At 54.7% G+C, this 27,175-nt stretch overlaps 1 protein-coding gene across 1 annotated transcript in view; it reads right to left on the bottom strand.

Moving 5' to 3' along the window:
* Positions 1–27,175, bottom strand: part of TTC7A (tetratricopeptide repeat domain 7A) — a 95,019-nt gene that overhangs the window by 18,559 nt on the left and 49,285 nt on the right. The window contains exons 10-15 of the mRNA XM_040993210.1: positions 26,701–26,784; positions 22,316–22,420; positions 15,892–16,009; positions 14,222–14,279; positions 13,033–13,105; positions 11,330–11,490 (exon numbers count right to left, since the gene is read on the bottom strand). Of these exons, the coding sequence (XP_040849144.1) occupies positions 11,330–11,490; positions 13,033–13,105; positions 14,222–14,279; positions 15,892–16,009; positions 22,316–22,420; positions 26,701–26,784 (599 nt within the window). The remainder of the gene's footprint in view (positions 1–11,329; positions 11,491–13,032; positions 13,106–14,221; positions 14,280–15,891; positions 16,010–22,315; positions 22,421–26,700; positions 26,785–27,175) is intronic.

Below are 27,175 nucleotides of genomic sequence, written 5' to 3'. Positions count from 1 at the left end.
CTTGTGAGGTCCCCAGAGAATGGCTGTACAGTTGGAATAGGGTTCCAGCCCTGCTGCCCTTCCCTCCACCCAGTTTCTCCCAGGGACCAGAACTCTGCCCATTGCTGAAGAAGAGGGTGGGGTGGGAGAGTGCATTCTCAGGAGCAGCCAGGGCTGCAAAGTCCCTGGCGGCAGACCACCCCTGCAGTATTCCTGGCTCCCAGTGGACTCACTGCCTTCTAGCACTTTCCCCCTTCCCACATACTACCCTGAGAGGCAGCTTGGGAACAGAAGAGGTCGAGAACTGAGTTGGCATCACAGTCACTTCCGCCAAGGCGCCAGTGTCCTCTTGCCTGCTGACATTCCATTAGCATGAGTGACCTAGATCGGAATTTCTCAAGCCAACCACATCCTTTCTGGGCTGGGCAAGGGCTCCAGCAGTCACCCACCCACTAGGCTGGCCTTCACTGCTGGGTCCTGGGAGTGTCCACATTGGCTCTGTAGATTTCCTGTCTGGCTGTTGAGTACGGCTTGAGTGGACTCCTTCTCTACAGATGATTCTGCCTGTACGGCCCAGGTTAACACTCCTGGTGACATATGGTCTTCAAGGCCTTCCTGCCCCGGTTTCTGCCATTGCCACCCTCTAGGATGTTTGTGTGGGGATTGATCCTTGGGCAGGGCAGACTCTAGGAGCTGCCTGCTGGCACCTGTCCTGTGCCCCTATCCCTAGTATGGCCAGCTCCTAATCAGATGTGTACCCTGGCTTTCCGGGGAGTAGTCTTTTTTCCCTACATACTTACAAGCTGACCTCAGACTCACTGCTGAATGTTCCCCAGCTCGCAACAGGGATGGGTATATAACAACCCTTTCCCTTCAGGAGGAGCCACTCTACTGAGTTGGATTACAGTAAGCCCTGTTCCACCCACTGGCTGGGTGCTTTGCCCACCTACACCATGCTGGCTCAGCCAGAGAGCACTCACAGAGTCCTGGGATGCCGTCATGGCTGGTGGGCAACACTTCTGGGCCTGCGCAGCCAGGCAGAGCCAGAGCCATGGCCACAGAATACGGGATTTCCTGCGTGGACCAAGACAACTTGGGTTTCCCTTCCCTACCACCTCAAGCAGTACTCCTCACTGTTTCATATACTGGGTGAGTCAAACAGGTAATTTGAATGAAAGATTAAGACTTTACAAAAAAGCCTCTTTTACATCCCTTTAAGATTCTCCTTTAAGAAGCCCCCACGGGAACCCCATAATCCTGTGAGCATGTGCACTGGTTAGAATTCCAGCTGCTCCACTTCTAATACAGCTCCCTGCTAGTGTACCTGGGAAAGCAGAGGAAGACAGCCCAAGTCCTTGGGTCCTAGCATCCATGCAGGAGACCTGGAAATAGCTCCCTGACTCCTGGCTTTGGACTGGCCCAACTCTAGCTGTTGCAGCCATTTGAGGAATGAATCAGTGGATGAAAGATCTCTCTCTGCAACTTGCCTTTCAAATAAACAAATATTTCTAAAACAACACAAAAACAACAAAAAATGAGGAAGACAATCTTCCCCTGGCCCCAGAATTTTTGAGACATTTGAAAGCAGTCTGTAGCCACTCGTGTGCACAGCTGGAAAAGCCAGTTATCTTGTTTGTGCAGCCCCATCTGGACAATGAGTCCCTCAGCACAGCCAGGCTCCGCCTCCTTCCAGGCAGTGTTCACCTGACTTCCCAGGTGCCTGGCATAGCACTGGGTACATGGCCACTCCCTGGCACTGGACTCTGAACACTGGACTCTCACTTTAAACTGTGCAGGAGCCAAGCTTTACTCCCCATGGCCAGAGCCTGGAGGAGCTGCAGGTTCTGGGCATGGCATGAAGAGGGAAGCTCCTCCTGCATAGGCCGGGGCCAGGGGGCCTTTTCAGTCCAGGGCAGGGTCACCGGGCATGGCCAAAATCACCTGCAGAGCTGAGGGCATCATCTGAGACTGGAACTTTGGGATCACAGGAAACTAGTGGCTATCCAGTAGTCACACACGGAGAACAGCCATTGCCTCAGAGGAACGCCTGCATTTGTGTCCTCAAACTTAGTCCGCTCACATCACTCACAGTGAACAGATGCTGACCTGTGAGCCAGAAACCCAAGCCAAAGTCCCAGCTCTGATACCATCTAGCCGGGTATGTCACGGGTCAAACAGAAGTGAAGTCACCTGCCCATGGAACTTCCACGAGACTGACCTGGGATGATCCCCTGAGCAACAGCTGAGAAATCTCACACTACATCTGGCTGTCCAGCACAGGGTCCACCTGCCCAGGTTTCCAGGCCAAGGGTCCCTGCAGGTTCTCAGCAAGTCCTCCAGCTTGCTGGCTTGGCCAGCTGGGTGTGAGTTCTTCCCCATTGCCCCTAGGGTCTAGGAGTTGGGGTTGGGGGCTGCTCAGAGCTCCAGGACTGCGGGCCCAGAAGCAAAGGAGCCTCAGCTTAGACCCTTGTAGGCAAGTATCTGGATCTTGAAGTGGTTGAAGCCCACACTGAATAAACACTGAGGCCTTTTAAGGCCAGGCTATCACTATTGTAAGATGTGGAAGTGAGCACATGGAATGAGTGCAATGGAAACCTGTCCTACCTCAAGGGTTGTCCCCCTGCTGGTGCTGGGGAAGAGGCCGAGGCCTGCGGGATACTCTCACCCGAGGGGCTCAGCCTGTCCCAGCTGCACAGCAAGTGTGCCCTACTTCTTGCCAGAATGTTGCTGCCAGGAACTGCTCGCCTCATCTACCACTGTGGGGATCCACCACCTGTTTGTTGGGTCACCTCCACACTCCAGAGCCCAGGGGTAGGACTGGGAGTGCCCACACAGGCTTGGCTGCCTTGGGCAGAGCCATGTTACAGTCAGTGCACCCCTACCCACCTGCCTGTCTGTCTGTCGGCTTGCATCTGGCCAGCCATCTTCCCAAGCAGGAAGTCACGGGTCTGTATCTCTGCTCTGCTCTAAAATGTCCTGGTGTGTACCAACAGCTCTGCTGGGGGCTGCTGCTGGAGGTTCCCAAGGAGGCTGTTGGCACTTGCTTCCTCCTGGACTTTCTTGGCAGCACTAACACTCCATGGCAAAGACCAAGACTTCCACTGCTTTTCAGAGGAAAGATCTCAGGGTGGGCTGCCCCAGAGATGGGTGAGCATGATTTCCCAAATGTGCTCTGAAGAACCCCATTTTTAGAGCTGGCACCATGGCTCAACAGACGAATTCTCCACTATCAAGTTACCCACATCCCATATGGGTGCCAGTTTGTGTCCCAGCTGCTCCATTTCACATCCAGCTCCCTGCTTGTGGCCTGCAAAAGCAGCAGAGAATGGCTCAAAGCCTTGGGAGCCTGCATCCATATGGGAGACCCGAAAGAAGCTCCTGGCTTCTGGGTTTAGCTCCAGCTGTTGGCAACACTTGGGGAGTGAATCAGCAGATGGAAAATCTTTCTCTCCTTCTCTCTGTAAATACACTTTTCCAATAAAAAGAAATAAATATTTTAAAAAGAGAAAAAAAAAGAGAACTATTTCCTAAATAGGTTTTATTCTGGTGACGTTTCTGGCTCATCAGATGTCCTCGGGTGCCCTTCCTGGCTGCTCACCCAGGTGCTCCTGCTTTAAACCGCAGGTACCTGCTCTCCTGGATGCGGAGTGAGGGACACAGGGCAGGACATGGATGTGTGGGCCTCACTATTACTTTTGGTTTCCTAAAAACTGCACCTACCACCAATCCTTGAACTCAGTCATGGCCTTATACCTGAGGGAGCTGGCTCATGATCTGCAGGCTGAAACCCCTGCCCAATGGGAGGACACAAGGAAAGGGAGCGGTCCGGCCGGTGCCTGGTACACAGGAAGCCACAGGGAAAGGTCAGCTGTCACTCTCTGCCCTGCCTCCCCTACTCTTGGATGGGCACCAGATCTTATCTTGGTGTGCCCAGTACATGCTCTGAGACCAGGCAGCACACCTTGACTGCAGTGTGGAAAAAGGAAGTTGAGTCATAGAGGCTTGGAAAACTGAGCAAGCGAGGGGGACTCCCTATCCCTTCTGGTCCTCCTGAACCCTCACTCTGTGATTCTGCTTGGTCCCGAGTGGCTCTGCCCAGCTTGAGGGTGGAGGGCTCCAGGCCATAAGGGCAGAAGGGTGGCAGCAGGTGTGGCAAATGCACATAAGAGGGTATTAGCTCTTTAAAGGACAGTCATTAGCAATTCCAGCACATGGCTGTGTGGCACTGTTTTAATGAAGAGTTCTATTTTTATAGGAAACACGTAATTGAATGAAAAAACAGGCTACTCTTTGAGTCAGGTAGCCACGCTTCTAGAAAGTCTTAACTCCCAGGTCTGGAGGCCAGGGCCTGGGTATGGCACAGGGAATCAACGGTCAGCAAGCGTCCTCCTTGGTGACACCAAGAATGACCGGGTGGCAAAAGGCAGTGTGTGCCTAATGCCCGGGAAGCCACCCAAACCCTCACAGCCTTAATTTCTTCCCTTATCAGAGCTACTCCAAGCCTTGAGATTGTTATGTGGAAATACGGTACATAGAAGCCCAGCAAGGGTTTTGGGCAACAATGCAGTGTTCCTTCCATCCACACAGGCCCTCAGTCTTACGGGTGCAGCCCCCACTGCAGGCAGCTGCTCACTTGGCCTCTCTGTGAAGTGGGAAGGACAGTTGCTGCCCTCTCAGGTCACTGGGAGGAACCTGTGAGCTAATGCTGGCCACAGTGTCTGCCCAGACCAGCCCTGTGTGTGTTGTTGCTGTCGCTGTTGCTAAGGAAGCTAAGGATGCAAATGCAGCCATTTGTCGGGCCTAGCAGCCGGCCTGGATTCCTGCTCCATCACTCATCAGGGAGACACCTGCCATAGCCTTGAGTTTCACTTTTGAATCAGGAATGTTGCAAAAACCCCAAACCAAATCAAACCCAAATGACAGTGAGGTGGGGTGAGGGCTGTGACAATGCGTAGGGTGTTCTCAGCTACATTCTCATCTGAGGGTCAACCAGGGTGAAGGGCAGTGCTGGGTGCCCAGCATAGGGCTCCCTACGGAACGGAGGGGAGAATGGGAGTTAGGCAGAACAGAGGCCACAAGATGTCCTATATGACTGGAAACCAAAGAATGAAACAACACTTGAGGGAGTGGTCCAGCTGGGAGTACAGGGGCTATAAAAGCACAAAGTCCACAGCTCTTGTCCGTTGCACGCAAGCATGTGCAATGGTCAAAAGGAATCCCACAGAATCTTGTAGGGTACCTCCAGGGCTGGATGGTGCCAGAAGTACAGGCTGTGAGTGGAGCCCCACCCACAAGACAGATCGGGGTAGGGAAAAGGGCAACACTGGGATTGCCATCACCTGAGTGGTCAGTCCCTGCCAGAACACCAGGGATGCCAAGTGATATGCTAGGCTCTAGGGGAGCTTCCACCAATGCCACCAACTAGGAATGCTCACACATGTGCACTTCTGGGCCTGATTCCTTAAAGGGACCTGACAGGAGAGCCCTCCCTGAGTGGTATCTGTGCCAGCTTACACATCTCCTGGCAAGACCAAGACCCAACCCCTGAAAGGCAGTTTCCCTTGGGATGACCACTCCCCTCTGCTTTGAGGCCCCACGGTCTGCCCTACAATAACACACTTCAGCTCTGAAGCTATACAAAGCAGCTGCACAAGCCCTACCCCTCCTTCCTTCAAAGGCTCTGCCCAGTGGTGACCAGCTCCCAGTTGCACATTTCCATGGGCAGACCCTGGAGCAGGTGCATGGCAAGGCGGACAAAAGCATCCCTGTCTGTCCTTCTCATCTGTGTTCTGCACAGGTGACGGCTGACCCCACCAGCATCCAGGCCTCAATTTCCCTTGGCAGCTGGCCACCTCCAGGTCCCTTCAGCTGACCTCCAGAAACAAGCGCCAACCACACAAGGTTTTTCCTTCACCATTCAGGACGAAGAACTTCCAGCCCTTGGTGAGAGTGGGGGAGACCCGAGGCAGGTCCCTGATTTGGCAGTAGACATGGAAAAGCAAAGGTCAAGGTGGTGGGCAATCTCTTGGGGAGCAGGGTGGGGTTGGGGGACAGCTTGACTTGTGGGCACAGCCTTCTCCCAGGGGCTGAAGGCAGACTCAAGCCACAGTACCTACCCCTGGGTCCTGTTGTGTTGTCAGACAGCTAAGGACTAGGACTACCTGTGAAGACCAATGAAGAATTCCTTTGGAAAAACCCTGCTTCTGTGAAGACCAATGAAGAATTCCTTTGGAAAAACCCTGCTTCCCTTCTTCTCTTTCTCAAACTGAACAAGCAATGCTACCTACCCTCTTGGCTTGAAAGTAGGCAGACCTCAAACAGGAGAGTGAGCACTGTTCTCAACAACCTGCACATGTCACACATAGGGTGGGGGAGGGGGTCGCAGGGCTCCTCAAGGGACCAGCAATGACGGGAAGCACTGAACTGAGCAGTTGACCTCTGGGAAGGCCCCAGTGCTGCAAGCGCTACGTTGGGCTTAGCACTTTCCTGGGCTGCACCAGCTGCCAGCTTGGCTGAGGGCTGGTGTCCTGCGCAGGGTGAGGTTGTGTCCACCAGACATGTTTAACGAACCAGGCAGAGTGATGAACTATGTTTGTGTTAATACCTTTGATTCTACCCAACACCAGAATGTTGGTATTTTAAGAATCCTTTTGATGTACTACAAGTCCCTACTAAGAACCATCAAATAAACACAAAGGGTTTAAGGCCGAAATGCTGACCCAAGTCCCAGGACTTGGATCCCCTCTTGCTCAGCAGGCTGCACGCTAGGCAGGGCTCACATGCAACAGGATGGAAAGGTAAGACAGGCTGGCCTTAATGGGATTCAGCCATGTTCTGGCTCCAGCTAATGCTTAGGGCTCAGCTCAGGAATTTCCCAGAACATTTAGGTTTCCTGAGAGTGACACAGGCCACACTTATGGACAGGGTCACACAGATAGCTTGCGGGAGAGTGCCTCTAGACTCCCACACTGTCTCCCCTGCCTCCCTGGATCTATCAAGTCCGCAGGCACCAGGGCTGAACCTGCCATGGGACTGTCAGGGGTGGCAGGAGGCAGCCTTGCCTGCTGTGGAAAGACAAAAGGAAGCCATGGGCCCCTCTGCTGCCCCATGTGTGGCCAGGCTTTGCAAGCCAGCCTGGCCAGCTGCCAGCCTGGGGAGGGATCTGTGACGGACAGGCTGGTAACTGGAAAGCTCCCATCATTAGCCCAGGAACTTTGTTTGGTTACCATGGTGACCTTTGCTACAAGCAGGCTGACTAAGGCACAAGGAATCTGTTACCTAAAACCAGCACCCTGTGGATCCCAGGGCTTTGGGAGGGACGCTGATCAGTGGGCCCATGGCCCAGGCTCCATGACCCCTATTCCTGCCCCTCCCTGGTTGGATCTACCAGCTGCCTCCCACATTCAAAATGAAAGAAAGGACTAGAAAGTCACCTCCACTTGCTTGAGACCTCTCACATTCCTGACAAGGAGGCTGCTGTCCCCAAGCCCTGCTGCAGGCCTGGCCCTCAAGCAGGCTGGCCAGGGACAGCCCAGCAGGCACACGCGTCCAGGGCTTAGTTAGAAGCCTCTTGGGGTGTCTGGTTCCCATCGTGCTAGTTCACGCTGTCCCTTCAGAGCCATCAGGATCACTTCATCACATCTCTGCCTTTTTAAACCTGAGCTCCATTAATAAAAGGTCATCCCACAGCATGGAAATCGAGATCGTTGCTTTGCTTTCCAACCCTGAATTCAGAAGCACGTGCAAGGGTTTGACCCTCCAAGCAAGCTGGTATGGGAATGGTGATTCTGAGGTTGGCTGAGGATTTAAAATCCCTTGTCCCCAAGACCACACCACTCCTCTGTTCAGGGACCCATGGGAGCACCTCTCGTTTCCACCTCCTGGACCAGCCTACACATAGTCTCCCATGGGCTCCCAGTTTCCAGCCAGTGCTAGCTGTGGCCCTGCACACTGTCACCTTGGGCGTGGCTGACAACTGGCTGTGTGCCCTTCTCTTGTCTGGGTCTCCTAACTGACCTGGGAGGCAGAGGGAAGCAAGGTCAAAGCAAAAGAACACACAGAGTAAGGAGAGGAGGTACACTGCAGGTGGCACATGTGACAGGTGCAACACGGGGCTAAGACCTCACTGTGTCTCTCACACAAGACAAGCGCTTGTACACAGGGGTCCATCCACCTAACAGCTTTCTTCTCTATACCAGCTCAGGATCACATGGCAACACTGGCCTGCCAGCTTCTTTCATTGAGGCAGGCTCTGAGATTCAAATCCCTGAGGACCTCTGCAGGTGGAAGAAGGTTCTGAAAGGCAGTGGCCACCAAGGCAGCATCTGCAAGTTGCTCAATGGGAGAGAGCTTGGGTTGATGACGATGCGGTTGGGGTAAAGAGGGTCTGTTTTGTGTTGTTTTGCTGCTGCACCAAGACTTACTGCAGCAACTGTTTTACTTCCTTGGCAACAGCTGGAGCAGCCGCGGTGCCAATCCAAGAGCAATGATATTTTCTGCCATCTCTGACCTATAATGGACTCAGTGACATTTCTGATTAATCCATGGGTTTCTGCACTTCAGGGCTTCATTGGTGTGGGGTACCATGCAGGCCTATTTGCAAAGAGTTAAGGTCATCCCCTAGCGTCATGCAACAGAGCCAGATGGGCTTTGCCTCCCCCACCTCAGCCCCTAGCCCAACCACAAAAGTGTTTAAAGTGTTCAGGGAAAACGTATATTACAAAAGCTAACATAACTTTCAAAATTTCTTTTGCACTAAAATGAACTTTCCTTTCAATTCAATTTCCCACTCACTTTTTGAAATAGTCTTGTAGATTTGTTTTTTCTGTTTGGCTTAGAACAACAGCAATGGATTCTCTGACGCAGACTAGCCACTCCTGAGAATCTCCCAGTTGGGGATCTCCCAGTTGGGTGGCCAGCACAGCACACTGCTTTCTGGAGCTGGAGACAGGACCCAAGGTGAAGAGCCCACTTCCCGCTCATTCTCTGCCCTCACTGTCCCTAGGCAAGTGGACGAGGAAAAGCGAGGCATTACCGGGCATGGGACACATTGGTCCCCAAGCCTGTGGCAGCATACCACTCTGGTGACAAGAACAGAACAGGTTGGGGGCTGCAGCAGATAGGACTCGAAGGCCTATCTGTCTGATTTCAGAGCTTCCCCTCTCCCTGCTCACAGCTCCTGCAGCCCCTGTGGGAGGTCAGCCCTGGTGAACTGTTCCCACGGCAGAGGCAGCCCTTTAGGATTCTGCCTGCAGAAGCAGGGACACTGCCTTCCAGGCTGCTCCCTGCAGGGGCCCAGCTGGGCTGCACAAGGACAAATGGCATGACCTACACCGTGCTCCTTCTCTCTGCTGGGGCAAGCCTTCCTCTGAAGATCCACAGAAAGCTGTCTTCCTGGATGTGTGCACAGAATGTTCTAGTTCATGTCCATCCATGGGCCTCCCAAGGCTGTTGTCAACCTCAAGGCCTAGGAAGACTTTCAGTAGAGCATTTCCTGTGGCAGGGGTGCAGGGGAGGGTAGCAGCTGAGGACACACATACAGCTCAAGAGGGACAGATGATGGCTGTCCAGTCAAAGCCTGGGAAGGTAGAGGAAGCAAGGAGATGGATTAGCCAGTTGTAAAAAGCAGAGTTAGCCATGCTGCCCAAGCCAGGAGAGGCACCTCTGTGTTGGCAGAGAGCACACAGCTCAGCGTTAGGAAGTGAGTGGCAAGATGTTGGCCTCAGCAAGGGAAGGGTGTCGAGCTGGAATGGATCTAGGAAGAAGGGCCAAATGCTGGGGGGTCTGGGGGAAGAGGGCTTTGCTTTCAGCACAGCAGCCCTGCTCCCTCCCCAATGGCCATGTGAGATTTTGCGCAAAGAAAACACCAGCCTTGTGTTGCTTCTGCCCTACACACTCAGAACTTGAAGGCAGGACCCTTGCCCTCTCCCCACCCAACCTGTCTAAGCTTTTCTTTTCAATGGTTCTGTCCCCGCTGAAGTCTAACAAAGGAAAGCCAACACACACACATTCATGACACAGAAATGAGTCACATTTTGCCAGACAAGCATGTCGATGGAGTCTAGACAAAAAAGCAAGGCACTGGCCCTGAGAGCCAAAAGCCTTCGTCTTCTATGCACTTTCATTCAAAAATTAAAAACAAAATGTAGCACCCAATCTTGTTGCATTGAACTTGGGATTTTGAGACAGGTAACTGATATCTATTCATACTCACTTCCATCTGTCTAAAGCTACATCACATGCCTTTTAAAGTGAATCTTAATGGTTACTCCCAGGCTGAACCTGAACCTGGGGAGGCTTCATCCAGTTGGCTTCACACACTGGTTATGCCCGGCTATGAGCAGCTGGGATCTGCCCGAGTGAGGATAGGGTAACATGGAGTCAGGGGTCAACACACTGCAGTTGGAGGGTCAGGGTGCTGGGGCTGCACAGCAGGCTGATCAGTACCATGATACTCACCCTAGGCAACATTCACCAGAGTTCCCACCTTTAGCAAAACTCAATGAGTGCAAAGCATCCTTCTGGAGCATGTGGGGCTCAGCCATCCTCAGTACCCCAAGAAAGCCACAATGCAGAACTGCCTGCAGTGTCCTCTGAGGGCTCAAGGCCACGGGCCCTGTGAGAGTCATCAGGGTCAGGTTTCCTCCTGTCCCTTGCAGTGGACAGCCACAGACAGGGTCTGCCTGACCTTCCTGTATACCCCACGGTGGGACAGGTGGGAGTCAGCAGCCCTTCCTTCTGGAATCTCATAATTCAAACAAAGCCTGTCAACTGTTGACCCAGAGTCAACTGCTCCTGAGGGGAGGAGGGTGGGGACCAAAAGATGTCCTTCCATTGATCCCCTCCACGGAGTGACCGTGCCCTGCCTCCATAGGCCCACATGGCTCATCCGCCCTAGGGGCCAGGTTGGGTGGCAGCAGGTCTTCTGTGCATAGATGGAGGTGGGAGAGCCCAGTCCTGCCTCATCCACTGCTGCCTGAGCCAAGTGTACCTGAATCCCGTCAAGAAGCAGGGCATTTAGCTGATGGGGTAACAAGGGGCTGTGGAGGAGCAGGGCCACCCTGGGGGCAACAATGCCCTCTCCAACTGCCCCAAAGAGGAGGTGGCAGCCTGCATGGAAGCAAGGGGTTGGCTCCCTTGGTGTCTGTCAGGCCAGCCAGAGTTGGAATCCCCTTCTTGGAATTAAAATATGTAAGTTGGGGGTTCCCACGGGGCTCATGCAGAGCCCAGGGCAGGGCATTACAGCCAGTAACCTCCCTACAGGTTGTTCCCTTTTCATCTCACCATGAGCCTCAGTCACCAGCCAGCCCCCAGCCAGCTCCCAGCCCGGCAGTGTCCCTGGGGAACTCACTTGAAATTCTCGGGGTGCTCGGTGATGGCCATGTTGATGACATCCAGGGCATGCTGGTGGTGCTTCTGGGCAGAGAAGAGCAGGGCCAGCAGGTGGAGGGCATTGGCGTTGTCCCTGCACACCGTCAGGGCCTCCTGCAGCTGCTCCATGGCCTTGGAGATCTGCCGAGGCAACCAGCCAGCTCAGGGGCCATTCCCTGAACTCCAGTGCCAGCTGCCTCATGATGAGGTCATCCCAGGCAAGCCACAGTTGGGTACTGGGGACAGGGAAGGTGCTGCGAGAAAACACCCCTTGCCACTCCCCCACCTTTGGCGAGACAGCTCTGCTGCCCCACATGGACCTCCTGCCCCTCTGGATGGGGACCCTAACCTCAGCCTGCACCTGGCTGCAGAGGGCGTCTGTGATGTGTAACTGTGGCCGTGGCCCTGTTGACCAGTGGGAACAGGTTCAAGAGGTCCACAAACCCCCCTCCCCCAGCACATCCCATGGCGGGGGGGGGGGGGGCGCAATCCTGTAGCCAAGATATATAGCTGCCCCCTGCTGCCTGCCATGGTGGTCTGTGCAGATCCCTGCTCCGAGTTGGACCCAGTTGGGGATGTAAATGATCCATGATACTCAGCTTTCCTGAAGAGGCCATCTTAGCACCCCCACAGGGGTCCCCAGACTTTCTGCTTGTCTCTCTCCCCTACCCAGCTACTGCTTAGCCAGGTAGTGGTGGTGTGGGAGGGTGATAAGTGCAAAAATAGCTCCCAGATCAGCTTGGTTTCCTCAACTACAAGGAGCAAGGAGCAGGGCTGGTGCCACAGTGCAGCTGATAAAACTGCCACTTACAGTGCAGGCATCTCATACAGGGGCCGGTCCCAGTTCCAGTTGCACCACTTCCCATCCAGCTCCCTGTTACTATGCTTGGCAAAGCAGCAGAAGATGACTCAGTGCTTGGGCTCTTACATCCATATGGGAGACCTGGAAGAAGCTCCTGGCTCCTGGTTTTGGACCATTCCAGCTTTGGTCACTGTAGTCATTTTGGGAGTGAACCAGGTGGAAGGTCTCTCTAACTCTGCTTTTCAAATAAATAAATAAATTTTAAGAGAGAGGAGAGAGAGAGAGAGAGAGAGAGAGAGAGAGAGAGAAGCCTTTTGGCAGGCGGCAATGGAAACTCATTCGCGAGTTCCCAGCTGGCTGCTCGGGCCCCAGGAGTGGTGGCTCGGGCCCCAGGAGTGGTGGCTTGTGCAGTGCTGGCTGTGAGGCAGCCTCAGCCTCCACAGCCTGGCTCAGAGTGCTCCTGCCTAGCAGAGGCTCCTTGCCAACTGAAAGATGGGTCTTGCTTGCACTGGAGAACGACAGGGGGCTCCTGCAGAAACACTGCTGTGTTTGTTCCAGAGGTGGCTCTGCCGTCCACTGGCCTCTGTCCCTGCAATTCCTGCTGCTTTGAATTCCATCTTCTTGCAAACTTGGCACGCCAGCCGCCAGAGGGTTAAAGCCAACCTTGGGACCACCATGCTTATGGATCATCTCCCCTGTACTGAGGGAGCCCGGGGCTAGTGCACAATGGGCTGAGGCCTCCTGAGAAGTCCTGCTTGGGAGATGCCTTTGTGCCCAGAGCAGCAGTCATGTGACAAGAAGGCCACTCAACAGCACCTGGGTTTGGGAAGAGCCTGGACAAGCTGGTGACAGCTCAACAGTTAGGAACAGTGACAACCTACCTGGCGGACAAGGGCCAGCTGCAGGGAGACATACAGGATGACCTGGGGATCGTCAGGTGCCAGCTGCTGGGCTCTGCATGGGAACAGGGAGCAACAGGGTCACTAAGCATTGAACCACCAGTATGTGACTTGACATCATGGACCACATCTGGGGGCAGAGGAGGCAGCGGATTCTGCCAGGCTCTGGCTTGCAGGAAGGGTCAATGGGCAAATGATAGCTCATGCAGAAGGCCACACACAGCCCTGGGCAGGGGACAGTGTTTCAGAGAGGGACAGCTTAGTGAAGGTAGGCAGGGATTATCTGGGACAGCACCCCAGAGGTCACAGATCCGGAAGGAGGTGCATTAGGGGGTGCAGAATGACAGTATGTACTCCCACAGGGCCAGCCCCTGCTCAGAGCACCTGCCAGCCTGGCTATGGGCTCGACACTGTAGACAGAAGTGCATATCCCATCCCTGAATCGTGAAGGCCCTGAAGTGGTCTATAGGTGAGAAGCCTTGGAAATGAAGAACCAGGGGCAGGGAATGTGCCCATTCCCTGCAGCTCAGAGAGGTCAGCTGGGACTGCATCTCTGGCCACTGTCTCCTTAATTTTGAACATCACAGGGTCCCATGAAGCTGGCAAAAAGGGCCCAGGCCAGGCCCTATCCACAACAGTACTACTTCAACAGGGAGCAAGACACCTACAGGGGCACAGTGGGGAAAGGATGGAGCAGGACAGAGGAAGAAGAGGGTACAGAAGTGGCTGGGCACAGATGGGCTTGGGGAGGGCAGCCCAAGTGCTTCTGGATCCTTCCCTGACTCTGGCCTGGCTGCCAGGCTGGCAGTGGAGTAGCTAGGAGGATAAAACCATGTCAGAACCCCTGCTACATGTGGGATATCCTGCAAGGTGCTGTTCCTACTTCATCTACTGTGATGATCACAGCAGCAATGGCTTGGGGCCTCACATTGAAACCCTGATAGCCCTCAAGGCTGGGGGCTAATCCTGGTGTCTGCTGCTGGCTCACAGTGGAGGTGGCTGTCGATCTCCCAGGCCAGAGGTCCAGGGTCAAGGGTGGGGCTCAACTGCCTGCCAGAGCCCAAAGGGCTGTCCCTGCTAGCTGGGCATAACCTTACACAATGTCAGCTGCTCTGTATCAGGGGCCCATGCCACCCGTGGGCACCAAAAGCCACAAACGGAATGTCCTCACCTCTCCAGTGTCTGCAGCGCCTTCCGGTGTAATTCATCTTGCTTGGCCTTCAGGGTGGCTGCAAGAGACAGAATGGAGGCCGAGATATCAGAGGGGCTGAAGAGAAGCTGCCTAGCCCTGATCCCATCCCCAGGGCGAGCTCTGCCAGCAGAGGCCTCTCCAGAGCCCTGTCTGGAAACTTTCAAGTGCAGCAGCCCTGACTAATGCAGTCTGTGGCCCTGGCCACCCAGCACAGCTCTTGCCATGCCAGCTCCTTCTATTCCAAGGCCTTCTCCATCAGCTGGCCAACCTGACCCTCCCAAAGGCACAAGCCCGGAGGGAGTTCATGACCTATGTGTCCCACCCAGGACATAAGCTTCATGAAAAAGGCTGCCAATTCTGCCAGGCCACATGCCTTCCTGGACTTAACTTTCCCTGGAGACCTAGCTTCATCACACGCCAGGTACCTTCTGAGAAAATTGTATTAGATCTAAAATACAGCAGAGCAGGTGTTCTCAGCTTGGTTGCATGCTGAGAGGCCTGGGAAACATTGACATGTCTGTGTCAGGCACCACTGCAGACCAGGTCAGATGTCCACTGGTGAGAAGCAGGCACAGAGCATCGTCAGAGCAGCCCTGTATGGAAAGTTGTCTAGACCAAAGTTGTCTCGCTGACTTGACCACTGGGGTCCAAGCCTCCCTGAAGACACCGTGATCAAAAGTGTTAAAGAACAGGGCGTTGACACCGAGCCAGGCTCTCTCATATGGTTTCTCACTCATTTGGACAAGACAATGCCAGTGTTCAGGTACCTGGTGGGGAAGGGTCCATTCCTGGTCCAGGTCTGGAACAACCTCAAGGCTGCAAGGGGCAGCTGATGGATGGGGGAGACACAGGGCAGAGCTGGCAGGCTTGGCAGGAGGATATGGAAGTCATCAGTGCGAGCATTTACTGAGCACCTGCTGTGTGCCCCCAGCACCAAGCCACATGTGCAGTAGAATGCAAAAAGATCCAGCAGGTTAAGCCACTGTCTGTGATGCCAGCATCCCATGAGTGCTGGTTAGAATCCTGGTTGCTCTGCTTCTCATCCAGCTCCCTGTTAATATGATCAGGAAGGTAGCAGAAGACAGCCCAAGTACCTGGGTCCCTACCACCCATGTGGTAGGCACCTGACTGCAGGCTCTGGGCTTCAGCCTGGCTCCGGCCCTGGCCCTGGCCATTGTAACCACATGGAGAATGAACTATTAGATGGAAGATCTTGCTATCTATTTCTGTCACTCTGCCTTCAAATGAATCTCAAACAAACAAACAAACAAACAAAACAAAACCAGCAAGTCACAGTGGTGCAAAGGGTAAATGCAGGCCCATGAGAACCAGAGTGAAGAAACCCACATGAGACAGTACCCAGTGCCTTGCAGGAGACCCGAGTGGGCATGGCTGGCCCTTGCAGCATGCGAACTGGGCCCATGAAGAGGAGAGAGAGGAAGGCATGTCGGTGAGTGGGGACAGGCTGAGCCCAACAGCGGAATGGGACCAAGAGGCACAGGTGTATGTCTGCATGCAAGTGTACTCCATCCCTGAGCGTGGACAGTGTGGAAAGCGGCAGACGGCACTTCTGCTGGACAAGATGTCTTAAGGAATGTCAGGAAGACATGGTCCTCCATGGGCCGAGGCCTCTGGGGCCCAGTACTTACCATCACTGGCCTGCAGGCTATAGGTGAGCCCCAGTGCCAAGTAGCCCTTGGGGAGGAACTCGCCAGCTTCCTCCCCACGGTCAGTCACCATCAGGGCAAAGCGTTCCGCCTCCTCCAGCTGCAAAGACGAGATGGAGAGAGAGAGAGAGAGGTCACTATGTATGGCAGGTGACACTGATCCACCAGCCTGGGACAGACCAAGAGATTCCTTGTAGGTGGGCAGCATGACTATAGAGCTCAAGTGACTTGTCACAGCCAAACAACTTGCCAGCTACTCTCTGGGCCTGCTCCCCTCAGAGAGGCCTGATGCCAAGGTCATAGGGACCAGCTTCCTGTGCTCCAGTGTCCTAGTGCCCACTTTCTCCCCCATGTGGCCCCTGCAGGAGCCTGGGCCTATACCCACCCTATTCAGCAGAGGGTGGGCGGTGGGTGAGTCAGGGCTGGGGGCTGGGCCTTGGGAACACGTGCCAGCTCTGTGCAGCAGGCAGGTTGCCACCCTGGCTTCTGTCCAAGTGCTCCCTCCTGCTTGTCTGACAACTTTCAGGGGAAAAAGGCCTGGGGCTGTTTCTGTCCTGGGAACACGAAGCTCGTTCCAGTTGGAAACAGAGCAACAAGCATAAGTCACGCGGCATGCAACATCCCATGTCACATGGACAGGCAGAGGGGCAGACTGGGGAGCTGGAGGACAGCCAGGGTTGGTGGGGGTGACCTCAGTCATGCCTTACTTCCTCTCAACCAATCAGAAAGCCATCACATGGTGTCTTCTTCAAGCACAGGCTCCCAGTGTCAGTCACCTGGGGATCCCGGTCCAACCCCACACTGCTGTTCTGGCACCAAGCCTGGGCGTGTCGCATTCTCCATGCTATCCCTGACAGAAGAGGGGTGACTCTGTGCACCTCTACATCCTGTGCCCACAGCTGGGGATGTGTGGGGCCAGTGGAATTATTCTCTCTGGAGTCTGGAACTGAGACCCTGGGATGGGGTGGGGTGCTGGGCTGTGGTGCAGCTGCGGTGAGCACTTTGACTGAAGAGGCAGAGGACTTTGTACAAAGGGGCACATGTGGCTCTGGAGACTTCAACACACCATTTCCCCTGCATGGCCAATGCCATTTGGGTTTCTCTTACTGCACTACAAAGCCAGCCTTCTTCAGGTGTAGCTACTGCAGAGACCAAGAACAGGACATGTCACTCATTCTAGTGGGCGTGACAACACACAACACAATGGTACACAGCCTTCAAACACACAACTGCTCTGACCCACCAGCCAAGGAGAGGGATGCTAAAACAGCAAATGATAATAATAGAACTGAAAAACTTCAGAGCGCACTACTTTCCTTCATCTAAGACCAGAGCAGGGACCCCAAGGTCCCTGGGAGTTTGACTTTGCCCCTTTGCTAGAGGACTGAAGTCCCACCCCACTCCAGACTCAGTTGTGGCCCAAGGACTCACAGCCTGGCATTCAGAGGCAAGGAAAAGTCCAGCGACTGTGACCACAGGGCCAGAGCCATGCTGTGCTCTCAGATCCTCGACTGGCCCTTAAGGACCTTGTGACCTCAGGGGCTGCTTTGTGCCACTGTGCCTGTTCCCTCTTCTACAATATGGGGGTCAAAACAGTGAGTCCTGAGCCCAGTGTGGTAGTCTAGTGGCTAAAGTCGTTGCCTTGCACGCACTGGGATCCCATATGGGTGCCAGTTCTAATCCCGGCTGTTTCACTTCCCGTCCAGCTCCCTGCTTGTGGCCTGAAAAGCCGTCGAGAATGGCCCAAAACCTTGGGAACCTGCACCTACGTGGGAGACCCGGAGGAGGTTCTTGGCTTCTGATCAGCTCAGCTCCAGCTGTTGCAGCCACTTGGGGAGTGAACCAGCAGACAGAAGATCTTTTTCTCTGTCTCTCCTCCTTTCTGTATATCTATCTTTCCAATAAAAATAAAATAAATCCTTAAAAAAATTTAAAAAACAGTGAGTCCCCCATAGGACTGCTGGGATAGCTCACAATAAGACAAGGCAAACGCTCAAGCAGCACTTGAATAGATGTTGAGGAGTAGCAATGGCTGCACATACACACAGACACCCAAATAGACATCAATGCACACACATATACATATACAACATGCATACACGCACATTTACAGATACCAGAGATACACTGTTAAATACACATATATGCATATACACAGGGACACGAATACAGACATACATATCCACATACACAGATACCGGATACATACAAATACAAGTGAAAGCATACATACACACATACATATACACATGCATAAACTTCAGAAAGTTTGTGGAAAACGAAACTTTTTTGGAAACCTATGTATACTCATATACCATTAGTTTAATTTTCTAGAGTCTTTTTTTTAAAGCCCCATCCAAATGTGACTAACATCAGCAGATGAAGTCCCTGACCCCTGTGGCTACACAGTGCTGAGAAACGTGGCTGTGGCACCAAAGCCCCTCTGGAATCCAGTTATGGAAGGGTGACTACTACCCAGGACAAGCTGGTGTATCCACAGCCTGCCATGCTGGGTTGTTTAGGTTCTCTGACCTAGTCCACAGTCCAAAACACACACCTGTCAGGGCCAGACCTGCCCTACCACAGGCAGTACACTAGGATACCCAATTCTTTAAGAATCTATCCCAGAAAGAGTTGTTTTCCAACCTACTAATGGCGCTCCACCATGGAAATCTCAAACTATGGATTTCATCCGAAAGCTGCTGACTGCTCAGTCCCTGCCCCTGGCATCTTCCTCCCTCCTGAGCACCTCCTGGGCCCTTTCTGGGCTCTGCACACCTCCTCCTCCTGGCTTCAAAAGTTCCTTGCTGTTCCTGGTTCCTGTGGTTCCTGTGGTGGTTGCTGTGGTGTTGTGGTTCCTGGTAACTGTATGCAGTGCTAAGCTCTCTCCACTCATCAAAATACCTCCAGGGGAGGTGTCCAAAACCCAGCCTCTCTCCTTCTCACGTCACTCCGAGACCTCCCCTGCTGAGGCTGAAGCACGCAGCTGGAGATGCTCTCTGCTCCTTCCTCCCCCTGCAGTTCTGGAGTGACCAAGGGCCAGCTTGAATGCATAGCACCACAACCCACTGTCTCAGGGCCGAAGCTCCTGGGCTACCAGGAGCTAAGGGGACCCAGTCAGCAAGCATAGAGACACCTGTCCTTCCCAGCCTCACAAAGCCTCACAGCTGCCCGTGGCAATTTCTGTTTTCTCCCCCGACCCTGGGGCACAGGATTTTGGCCTCCTTAGTAAGGGGCATCTCCCTATGACTTCCCAAGTTCCTCCTTGTGTCCTCTTTTCCTGATGTGGTCCCCACATAGGTTGGCTCCCAGCTTGCCTGTGCCATGCTCAGGGCTGCCTCCTTGGCTTGGGGCTGTCGCCTAGGATCACCTTGTCATGGGCCCAAGTGCTGCCCTTGGAGTCATTGCCCTTTTTCTCTCTGGCCACGGGAGTACAGAGTTCTGAATGAGCAGAGCTGAGTCTGAAGAGCACTCCAGCTTCTCCCTGTAGGCCCACAGCATCCTGTGAGCTGCTCTACTGAAACACCCAGCTGTCTCCCCAGGAGAAGCAGTAGGCGCCTTTCCCAATGCCTGTAGGGGGGCGGCAGGAGAGCTGGCACTCCCTCTTCCCCTCCTCCACCTCCCCCAGTTTTGTCCGCCTTGCATGTGATGTAGGAAGACTGGCATAGGCAATCTTGGCTGAGGGGCTGCTGTCCCCAGGCACGTGCAATGTGTGAGTGCAGGATGACATGTCTCATCCTATCTGGGACCATCACGGCCACCCACAGTAGTGGGTGCAGGGGCTTGCAGATTACAAATGTGAAAACAGAGAAGGCACAGAGGGCCAGCAACTCATCCCACAGCCACACAGCTCCGGAGTGGGCAGGCAGAGACTAGAAACCCAGCCTCTCTGCCTCCATTGGTACTCTTCGTACTTACTCCCACTCAGCGGAAGAAGGTGAAAGATGGTGTCATGCAGAGGCCTCTGCCTTTTAATTCAAGAGAACATTGAGCCGCTGTGTTGGAGAGATGCTAACAAGTATTCACATCTCCCTTTCCTCCTGTTCCAAAAATGGGCACCCCGGCAAGATGCTGGTCATGCCCACGCAGGACATCGCCATGCAGGGCTCTCTGGTTCTTTACTGTCAACCTGTCACCAATTCAGAGCCTGACAAGGCCTCCCCTACCCATGGGAGTGTTGGGCTTAGCTCAGGGCCATGGTTCTCCCGCTGTAGCCCTGGCCCTTCCCCACCCAGCCAACCAGCTCTGCCCAGCCTCCTGCCAGGGGCCAATGTTGCTCAGGCCTAGGCCCAGGTCAGGGGCTTCCCACACATTCTCTGGGCACAGGGATGACTTGAGAGGACAGCAAGTGCTACCCCTGGGCATGCGGCCACCCACCACAGCTGCAACCAGCACAACTTGTTTTTCCAATGCCCCAGTGTCAGTCTTCCCTCTTACAACCCTGGCCAAACTGCTTGCCCCCAGATCTCTGTCCCCAGCTCATGGGACTTGGCTGAGTAACAGCTGGGCCTGCTGGGCCTGATGTGAGTCAGGAGAGCTGCAGAGGGTAGAGTCGGAGAGGGCATTTAAGGCATCCCAGGACCTGTACCCTGTCTCATGCACAAACAGCACCCACCCCATTTCTGCCACCAGTATACCTTGGGAACAGAGCTGGCCAGGGGAACAGGATGCTCTTGGCTACCCCGCAGCCTGCACTCTGCCCACACCAACACAGGGAGCAAGGGTTACCTGCAGAGCACATGGAAACCTCAGGTCTCAGCCCGTCCCTCCCTGGCCAGCTGGGGTGTGTGTTGGTTGATGTGCTGAAAAACAACTGCCCTATGCAGGCTTCTAGGCTGGGGAGAAAGAAGCAGAGTGCAAGATGCCACATGGGCAGAAGACCACAGAGAAGACCTTAGTAGGACTACCTAGTGAGGGTCCAGCCAGCAGGCTGCAGGCGCCGAACTGTGTGGGTTGAGACTTCAAAGAGAGTCCCTGCCCTGCACGAACACGGACAATCACAGTACAGGGGTTCTGTGTCGGGAATATACACAGGGCTGTGGCCACAGAGCAGCTGGGGCCTCCAAGCCAGCACAGGCTGCTGGGCGCCAGCCTCCCACCCACTGGTGGGGCCGCCACCCCACCACACAGCTCCCAGATCTTGCTGGCCAGCCTACCCGCTGAAGCCTCCTTCTGGGCTCTTCTATTTATGTTGTCATTGATGACTTTGCTCCTAACTCATCTGATTTCAATTTGAACTGATTTGGTCCTAATTTTATTACCATGTAATCTGCACGCACATGATTACTGTAATTATGCTGCCGAGGAAGCAGCTCTTCCAGGGTGGGAAGACCTAAATTTAGGGCTTCCTGGCAAGGGTGGCCGGTAGCTGGGTGGCCCTCAGTGCCTCTGAGCTGGCAGCCTTACAGAGCACAGATGCCCGCCTCCAGATAAGATGGGAATTGGGGGATTTAGCTCAGTGACGAGCTGCAGGCCCCTCTCAGGAGCCCCAGGAAGAAGCAGGGGCTGAGCTGGCAGACCAGGAGCCCACCTTCCTGCCTCTGCTGCAGGTGCCCAATGCCCCTCACACCTGTGTGCTTGCTTATGAGGGGCCCCCTAGATACAGAAAAAAAGATGTAGCAGCCTTCTCACAAGAGTGGAGGAGCAAGAGGGTCCCCCATACTCATGGAGCTGAGGAAGGCAAGCTGTGATGTATGCACTTGCCACAGGTCCTTTCCCACCCTCTGACCCTATGCCAAGGCCACTTCCTCCAGGAAGTCTTCCTGACCCACCCAGCCAGCCCCCTCCAGACTTGGCGTTCTTCATGACACACCTGAGCGAAACAGGCTGTTATGATTCCATTTCACAGAGGAGAAAACGGAGGCACAGTGAAGACCTGGGCTCTACTCCAGAGCAAACAGGGAGAAACTAGGAAGCTTGTCACTGCCTGGCCACACTGCCCCCAAGGCCGGGCTGGCCTCTCTACTGCCTCACCCAGCATCTGCCATGTGGGAATGGGGTGCAGGGAGATGTGGCTTTCCCCACCCAGCCTTCTGTAGTGGAGGGAAGGCGAGGTGTTCAGGATGCATGGAGGCAGTGCCCAGGGCAGGGAACGACACAAAAGTGGCTATCCCATCCCCAGGGCTTCCTAGGGCTGGTATCCATCCGTAGGACACCCAAGTCGCGAACAGTGGTAGGAGGAGCTGCAGAAGCTGTACCTGCTGCATGCATTTTCTGGGTGCATCCCGGGGCCCAGTCCCTGTCACCGTGTGAGCTGGGAGTTTCAGGGCAATGGGAAGTCAGGGAGGGCTATCTCAGCACACGCAGTGCACATCCTCATCAAGACTGGCACTGCGACTTCATGCCCATCTGCTCCCATAGAAGCCCTCTGGAACCTGGGTCCTGGCCAGTCCTGCTTCTCACTCACCCAATGCAGGGACCCGATGCAGACCTTAGCAGCCATCAGAGGCACAGTGGGGTCCGAGGGCCGCAGCTTCATGCACTCCCGCAGCAGTGAGACAGCGTGGGCAGACTGCAGAAGGAAGAACAAGCAATGCTGTCACCTCGGCCCCAGGGCTGGATGGACTGGGGTGGCCCCTGCCCATGGCCAGGGCTGAGTCAGGTGGGAGGAGCTCAGGGCCTTGGTTTCCTTGTCTGGGAAGGGAGGATGTGACTTGTGCCTTTTGGTGATGTGACCTCAGAATGAAGCTATGGAAAAGGGACTCAAATTTAAACTACCCACAGGGGCTCCCCAAGTGGGCACTCAAGGCCAGTGTTATGGCACATCAGGTTAAGCCACTGTGGTGACACTGACACCCCACACACCAGAATACTGGCTTGAGTGCTCGCTGATGTGCTCCTGATCCAGCTCCCTGCTAATGCTCCTGGGAAGGCAGCAGAGAATAATGGTCTTCGTGCTTGGGTCTCTGCACTCATACCTGGAAACCCTGATGGAGTCCCTAGTTCCTGGCTTTGGCCTAGTCCAGCCTTGGTTGTTGGCAGGCACTTGGGTAACAGAGATCTCGCTGTCACTTTGTCTTTTCAATGAATAAATAAATAAATCTTAAAACTTGGGTACTGGTGGGGGAGCAGGGCCAGGGGGACATATAAAGGTTGCAGGGAACAAGAGATGAGGCCAAGCTGGCAGAGATGGAGACAACTTTCAGATTGGCCAGGTGGAGGGAATCCCCAAGGCCTGGAAACTCAGGCCGGGGCTGCTGGGGACAGCCAACGTATAAAGGGAGGGCCGGGAGAGGATAGTGTCCAGACCAGGCAGGGACATTGCTAGGAGCAACACTGAGCAAGAGCAGCTAAGCTCATTTGTATGTAATTCCAAGCCAGTCACTGTTCTGGGTCAGGGACCAGCAAAGCACAGCCCACAGACCATATCTGGCTTCTGGTCTCATTTTTGTAAATAAAGTTTTATTGGGCCCCACCTTTTCTCACTGACTCCCGTCCTGTCTGTGGCTGAACGGAACAGCTGCTATAGGCCAGCAGACAAAAGAGTCTGCTATTCGGAGCCCTGTCCTATGTACCGTGTGAATGTCAAGTCATCTCATCTGTACAACGCTCCCCTGAGGCACGCACTGAGACCCAACCTCGACCTCAGAGCCCATACCTAGCTGAGCTGGGATCTGGATTCAGGCTGGCTCTAATCTCCTAGCCACAACCCTTTACTGCCTCTGTGTGACTCCAGTGCTCAGCGAGGGGGCCTGTTTCCCTGCCACATACACACTCATATGGACATGTGCATACACACACACATGCTCGCTCTCTCACACACACACACTCTCACACATGCACACTCAGGGCTGGGAGCTTCTGAGTTCAACACTGCTGCAGGAAACTCAGCTATAGCTGTGTGCATACCCCACTACCTGCATGACCCCAGGTAAGCTGGTTGCTACATGTGTGTGTCACGAGGACAAGTCCCAGATACTGGGCCCTACTGGGAAGTCAGGTTCTCACCCTCTCCCAGCAGCTCCTGGGGTGCCCCTGGGAATGGGGGGTGGAGCTCAGGAAGGCTTTCTTGTTCATAGCTGGGTGCAAGCCACTAGAGGAAGAGCCAGTGTCCCCTTCCTGTGTCTACCCCAGAGCTTCTGCCTCTCTCTGACTCACCTGTTGTCCCTGTCACCTGAGGAAGAGCTATGCTCAACCCAGGTGGGACAGACTTCCGGGGAAGAGGGAGTGGACTCTGGTTCACACTCAGGTCTGACCAGGGGCCCGGCATAAGCGAGGGATTGTAGTGTCACTGTGGGAAGTAGTGAGGCCATGGTTCCTTCCCTTAAGAAGGGCACACATAGGCTGGGGAGAGAGGGGAGATGTCACCATCGCCTCTATATCCCCCGCCAGGAAGCAAGGGGCCAGGAGATCAAGCTATAGAGGCCGTGACTGCCCAGTGGGGGCTCTGGGAGGGGCTGGGAGTGGCCAGCAGACTAGCATCTTGGGCCAGGACCTTCTCCAGGGATGCCTCTCCCAGTCCCTCCTTCCACACATACCTAGCCACCTCAGGTTCGGCATCTGCTGATCTTAGCCTGCGCAAAAATGGTTAAAATATGGGATTCTCTAAGCTGACCCTCCATACTCCACCCCCGCGCAGACCAGAAGCTGCTGCTATTTAAGGAGCCATCTGAGGACTCTGCACTGGGAGCAGCCCTGGCTCACTCACTAGCTCTTTTTTTTCCTGTCAAGCTGGTTACCTAGCAACACAGCCACTGCAGTTGCCGCGTGGAGATGGAGAGAAGAAACGACCTACATCATGCCGCAGAACTCATCCGCTTTTCCTGCAGGCCCTGGTGCCAGGTGTATTTATATCTGCCCAGCCTCACCTTCTGGAGGGCCTTCCGGGCATGGTCACAGGTACACAACCTTGATTTTCACCTGAGCCTCTTTGCAAAGGTAAGGCCTGAACACCCTTAGCAGGGCTGCCAGGGACACTTAGGCAGTCTCATGCAGGGACTGGAGCTCTCAAAGTGGGTGGAGAATATACTTTCTAGAATGATCTGCTGTACCAAATACATGGGTGGGTGTAATCACGTGTGTGTCTCCAGTCCCATGCAGTCCCATGCAGTCCCATGCAGTCTCATGCAGTCTCATGCATAAGGAGCTGTCGTTCACCCCAATTGCTCCCTGCCTGGAAGCCCTTCCTGTGGCCACTGCGGAAGCCAGCTCCTGGATGCCAGGACCACACTGAGCTGTCTGCACCTCTCTGAGCTCAGCTGCTTCCCAGCAGGGAAGTATAAGACCTCTTCTTTGCAGACTCTCAAGGCTCTTCCTGTGTAAAGCTAAGGCACCTTACAGGACTTCCTGCAGACATCGACACTAAGATGCAGACACAGCACGTTCTGGAGGAGGGGGCTTCCTCAGCTCCTGCCAGGGGTCCAGCACCCACCGGAGGATGCAGCCACCGCTCTGGCCTTGGCTCTCTCTCCATCTATGTGCACTACTACCAGGGTCCCTTGCTCTATTCTGGGAGACGCAAAGAAGCTAGCTCTGCCACTTGAGTGAGCTGCCTGCCCAGGTTCTGTGCAAGTACCAGGTCTTCCTCCCATCCTGGCCCACCTTCCCTGGGTTTTCGCCGGAGCCCCTGCTGTCCCCTCTGCCAGGAAGGCCACTCGTGGCTGCTGGCCTCCACTCATCTCCCTCCCACATGGTTCCTAGAAGGTCTCACACCTCAGCTCAGGGTGGGCTGGAGCCTCACCCTGCCAGTCCTCTCTCCCTGGGCCTTGACAAGACCCTGCTCAGCACAGATCATGCAAGGTACTCAGGGAGTTGGCCCTGTGGGATGGATGTGGCAGTGCTGGGGGTCTGAGAGGTCAAGTGCCCAAGCAGAGGGAGACGCTCTGGCCACCCAACAGGCCCGGCTGTCTTTCCCCACCTCGTCCTGCCAGTCGGACTGCTGCATCTGCTGTTCTACCCCTTCTGGCAAGGCAAGGCAATGGTGTGCCCTGCCACTGAGGCCCAGTGCTGGCTGGCACGGCCCCCGTGTATGGAGGAGGTGCTGGCAGGCTGAGACGGCCCTCCTCAGAGACAGGCTAGAAATGGAACGTGGCACAGATGGGCCAGGGGGCGAGGAATTCCCTCAGCGCCATGAAAGGGTTCTGGGTATTTACAGCCCTCAGCACGATCTGCCAGCGCGTGCCACCCCATTTCCTGCGCTCACAGCGTCCTCAGGCCCAGCTCCGCCCTTTCCCTCCCCCCAACCCTCAGATCCGGAAAGGTTTTCCTTTCGTGTCACTGCTTAAAATAGAGGCTTATATAAGCGTGAATTCGGGTCTGTGGCAAAACTAGGGGGTGCTGACACATGGGTTGGGGGCAGGGAGAGGCCTTAGAGCAAATGTCTGCTCAGGTGCCCCCTGTTCTGGGCAGCATGCCCTGTCCTCCCCAGTCCTGGACACATCCACCACACAGTTCCCCCTGCACAGTCCCTCGGTGGGGCGGGGCAGGGCCTGCTGTACCTCCCCCTCACAGGCAAGTCCTTGATTCACTGGGAGTCACAGCCCAAATGGAAGGGTGCTCCTCCCTCCAGGAGTCTGCCCTGCCCCCACATGCAAGTCTCTTACCTGCACCAGTACTTCTAAGCACATTCAAGGAGAAGCACCCCCAGGCCCTCTGGGCACACAGGATCTCCACCCCAGGTGTCCGTAGGCCTTCCTCTTGCCCTTCCCCCATGCTCTGCTGAAGATTCAGACTAACTGCAGGTCACCTCTCCCCAGACCCCCGGCTGCAGAAAACAAAGCCTCCAGGGCCCAGGCTGGAGGGGGGCGTGTGGCCTGGAACAGAGCGCTGAGAGGGAGGGCTTCGAGGCCTTACCTTCCCACAAGCCACCATGGAGAGGGCCACTTGGTACCAAAGGTGGAATTCTCCAAACGCAAACTTCATGGCTCGCTCCAGGCACTGCGGAGGAGGAAGACGGTCATCTCTGCTGGCTGGCCAGGCACCCTGCCTGCCCATGCCCTCCTCGGGCAATCACTGCCCAAATCACTACCTTTGGAAGGCTGTCGGGTGGGTGATGGCTACAATCAGTTTCTGTAGGAAACCAGAGGTTCTGGAGTCCCCGCCATGAGTACAACGTGCGACCTTGTACTTATGTGTCACACCATCTGACCATCAGCTGCTACTTCTAGAACATGTGAATAACTTCACAGGCCATGGTAAAGAACGAATGTAGAAAGACTGGTGAATCTGCTTCTGTGTTCACAGCTGACAAAAAACAGCCGGGAGCATTTTATATTGTGTTTGGCACTGGTCCTCAGCATCTCACATAGCGGGGGCTCACTCACGCCTC

Source organism: Ochotona curzoniae, unplaced genomic scaffold (assembly GCF_017591425.1).
Source record: "Ochotona curzoniae isolate NIBS_2020 unplaced genomic scaffold, NIBS_Ocur_1.0 contig_883, whole genome shotgun sequence".
Taxonomy (NCBI): domain Eukaryota; kingdom Metazoa; phylum Chordata; class Mammalia; order Lagomorpha; family Ochotonidae; genus Ochotona; species Ochotona curzoniae.
Note: the sequence above shows the minus strand (reverse complement) of the source record. Positions and strands in the feature narration are given on the sequence as shown.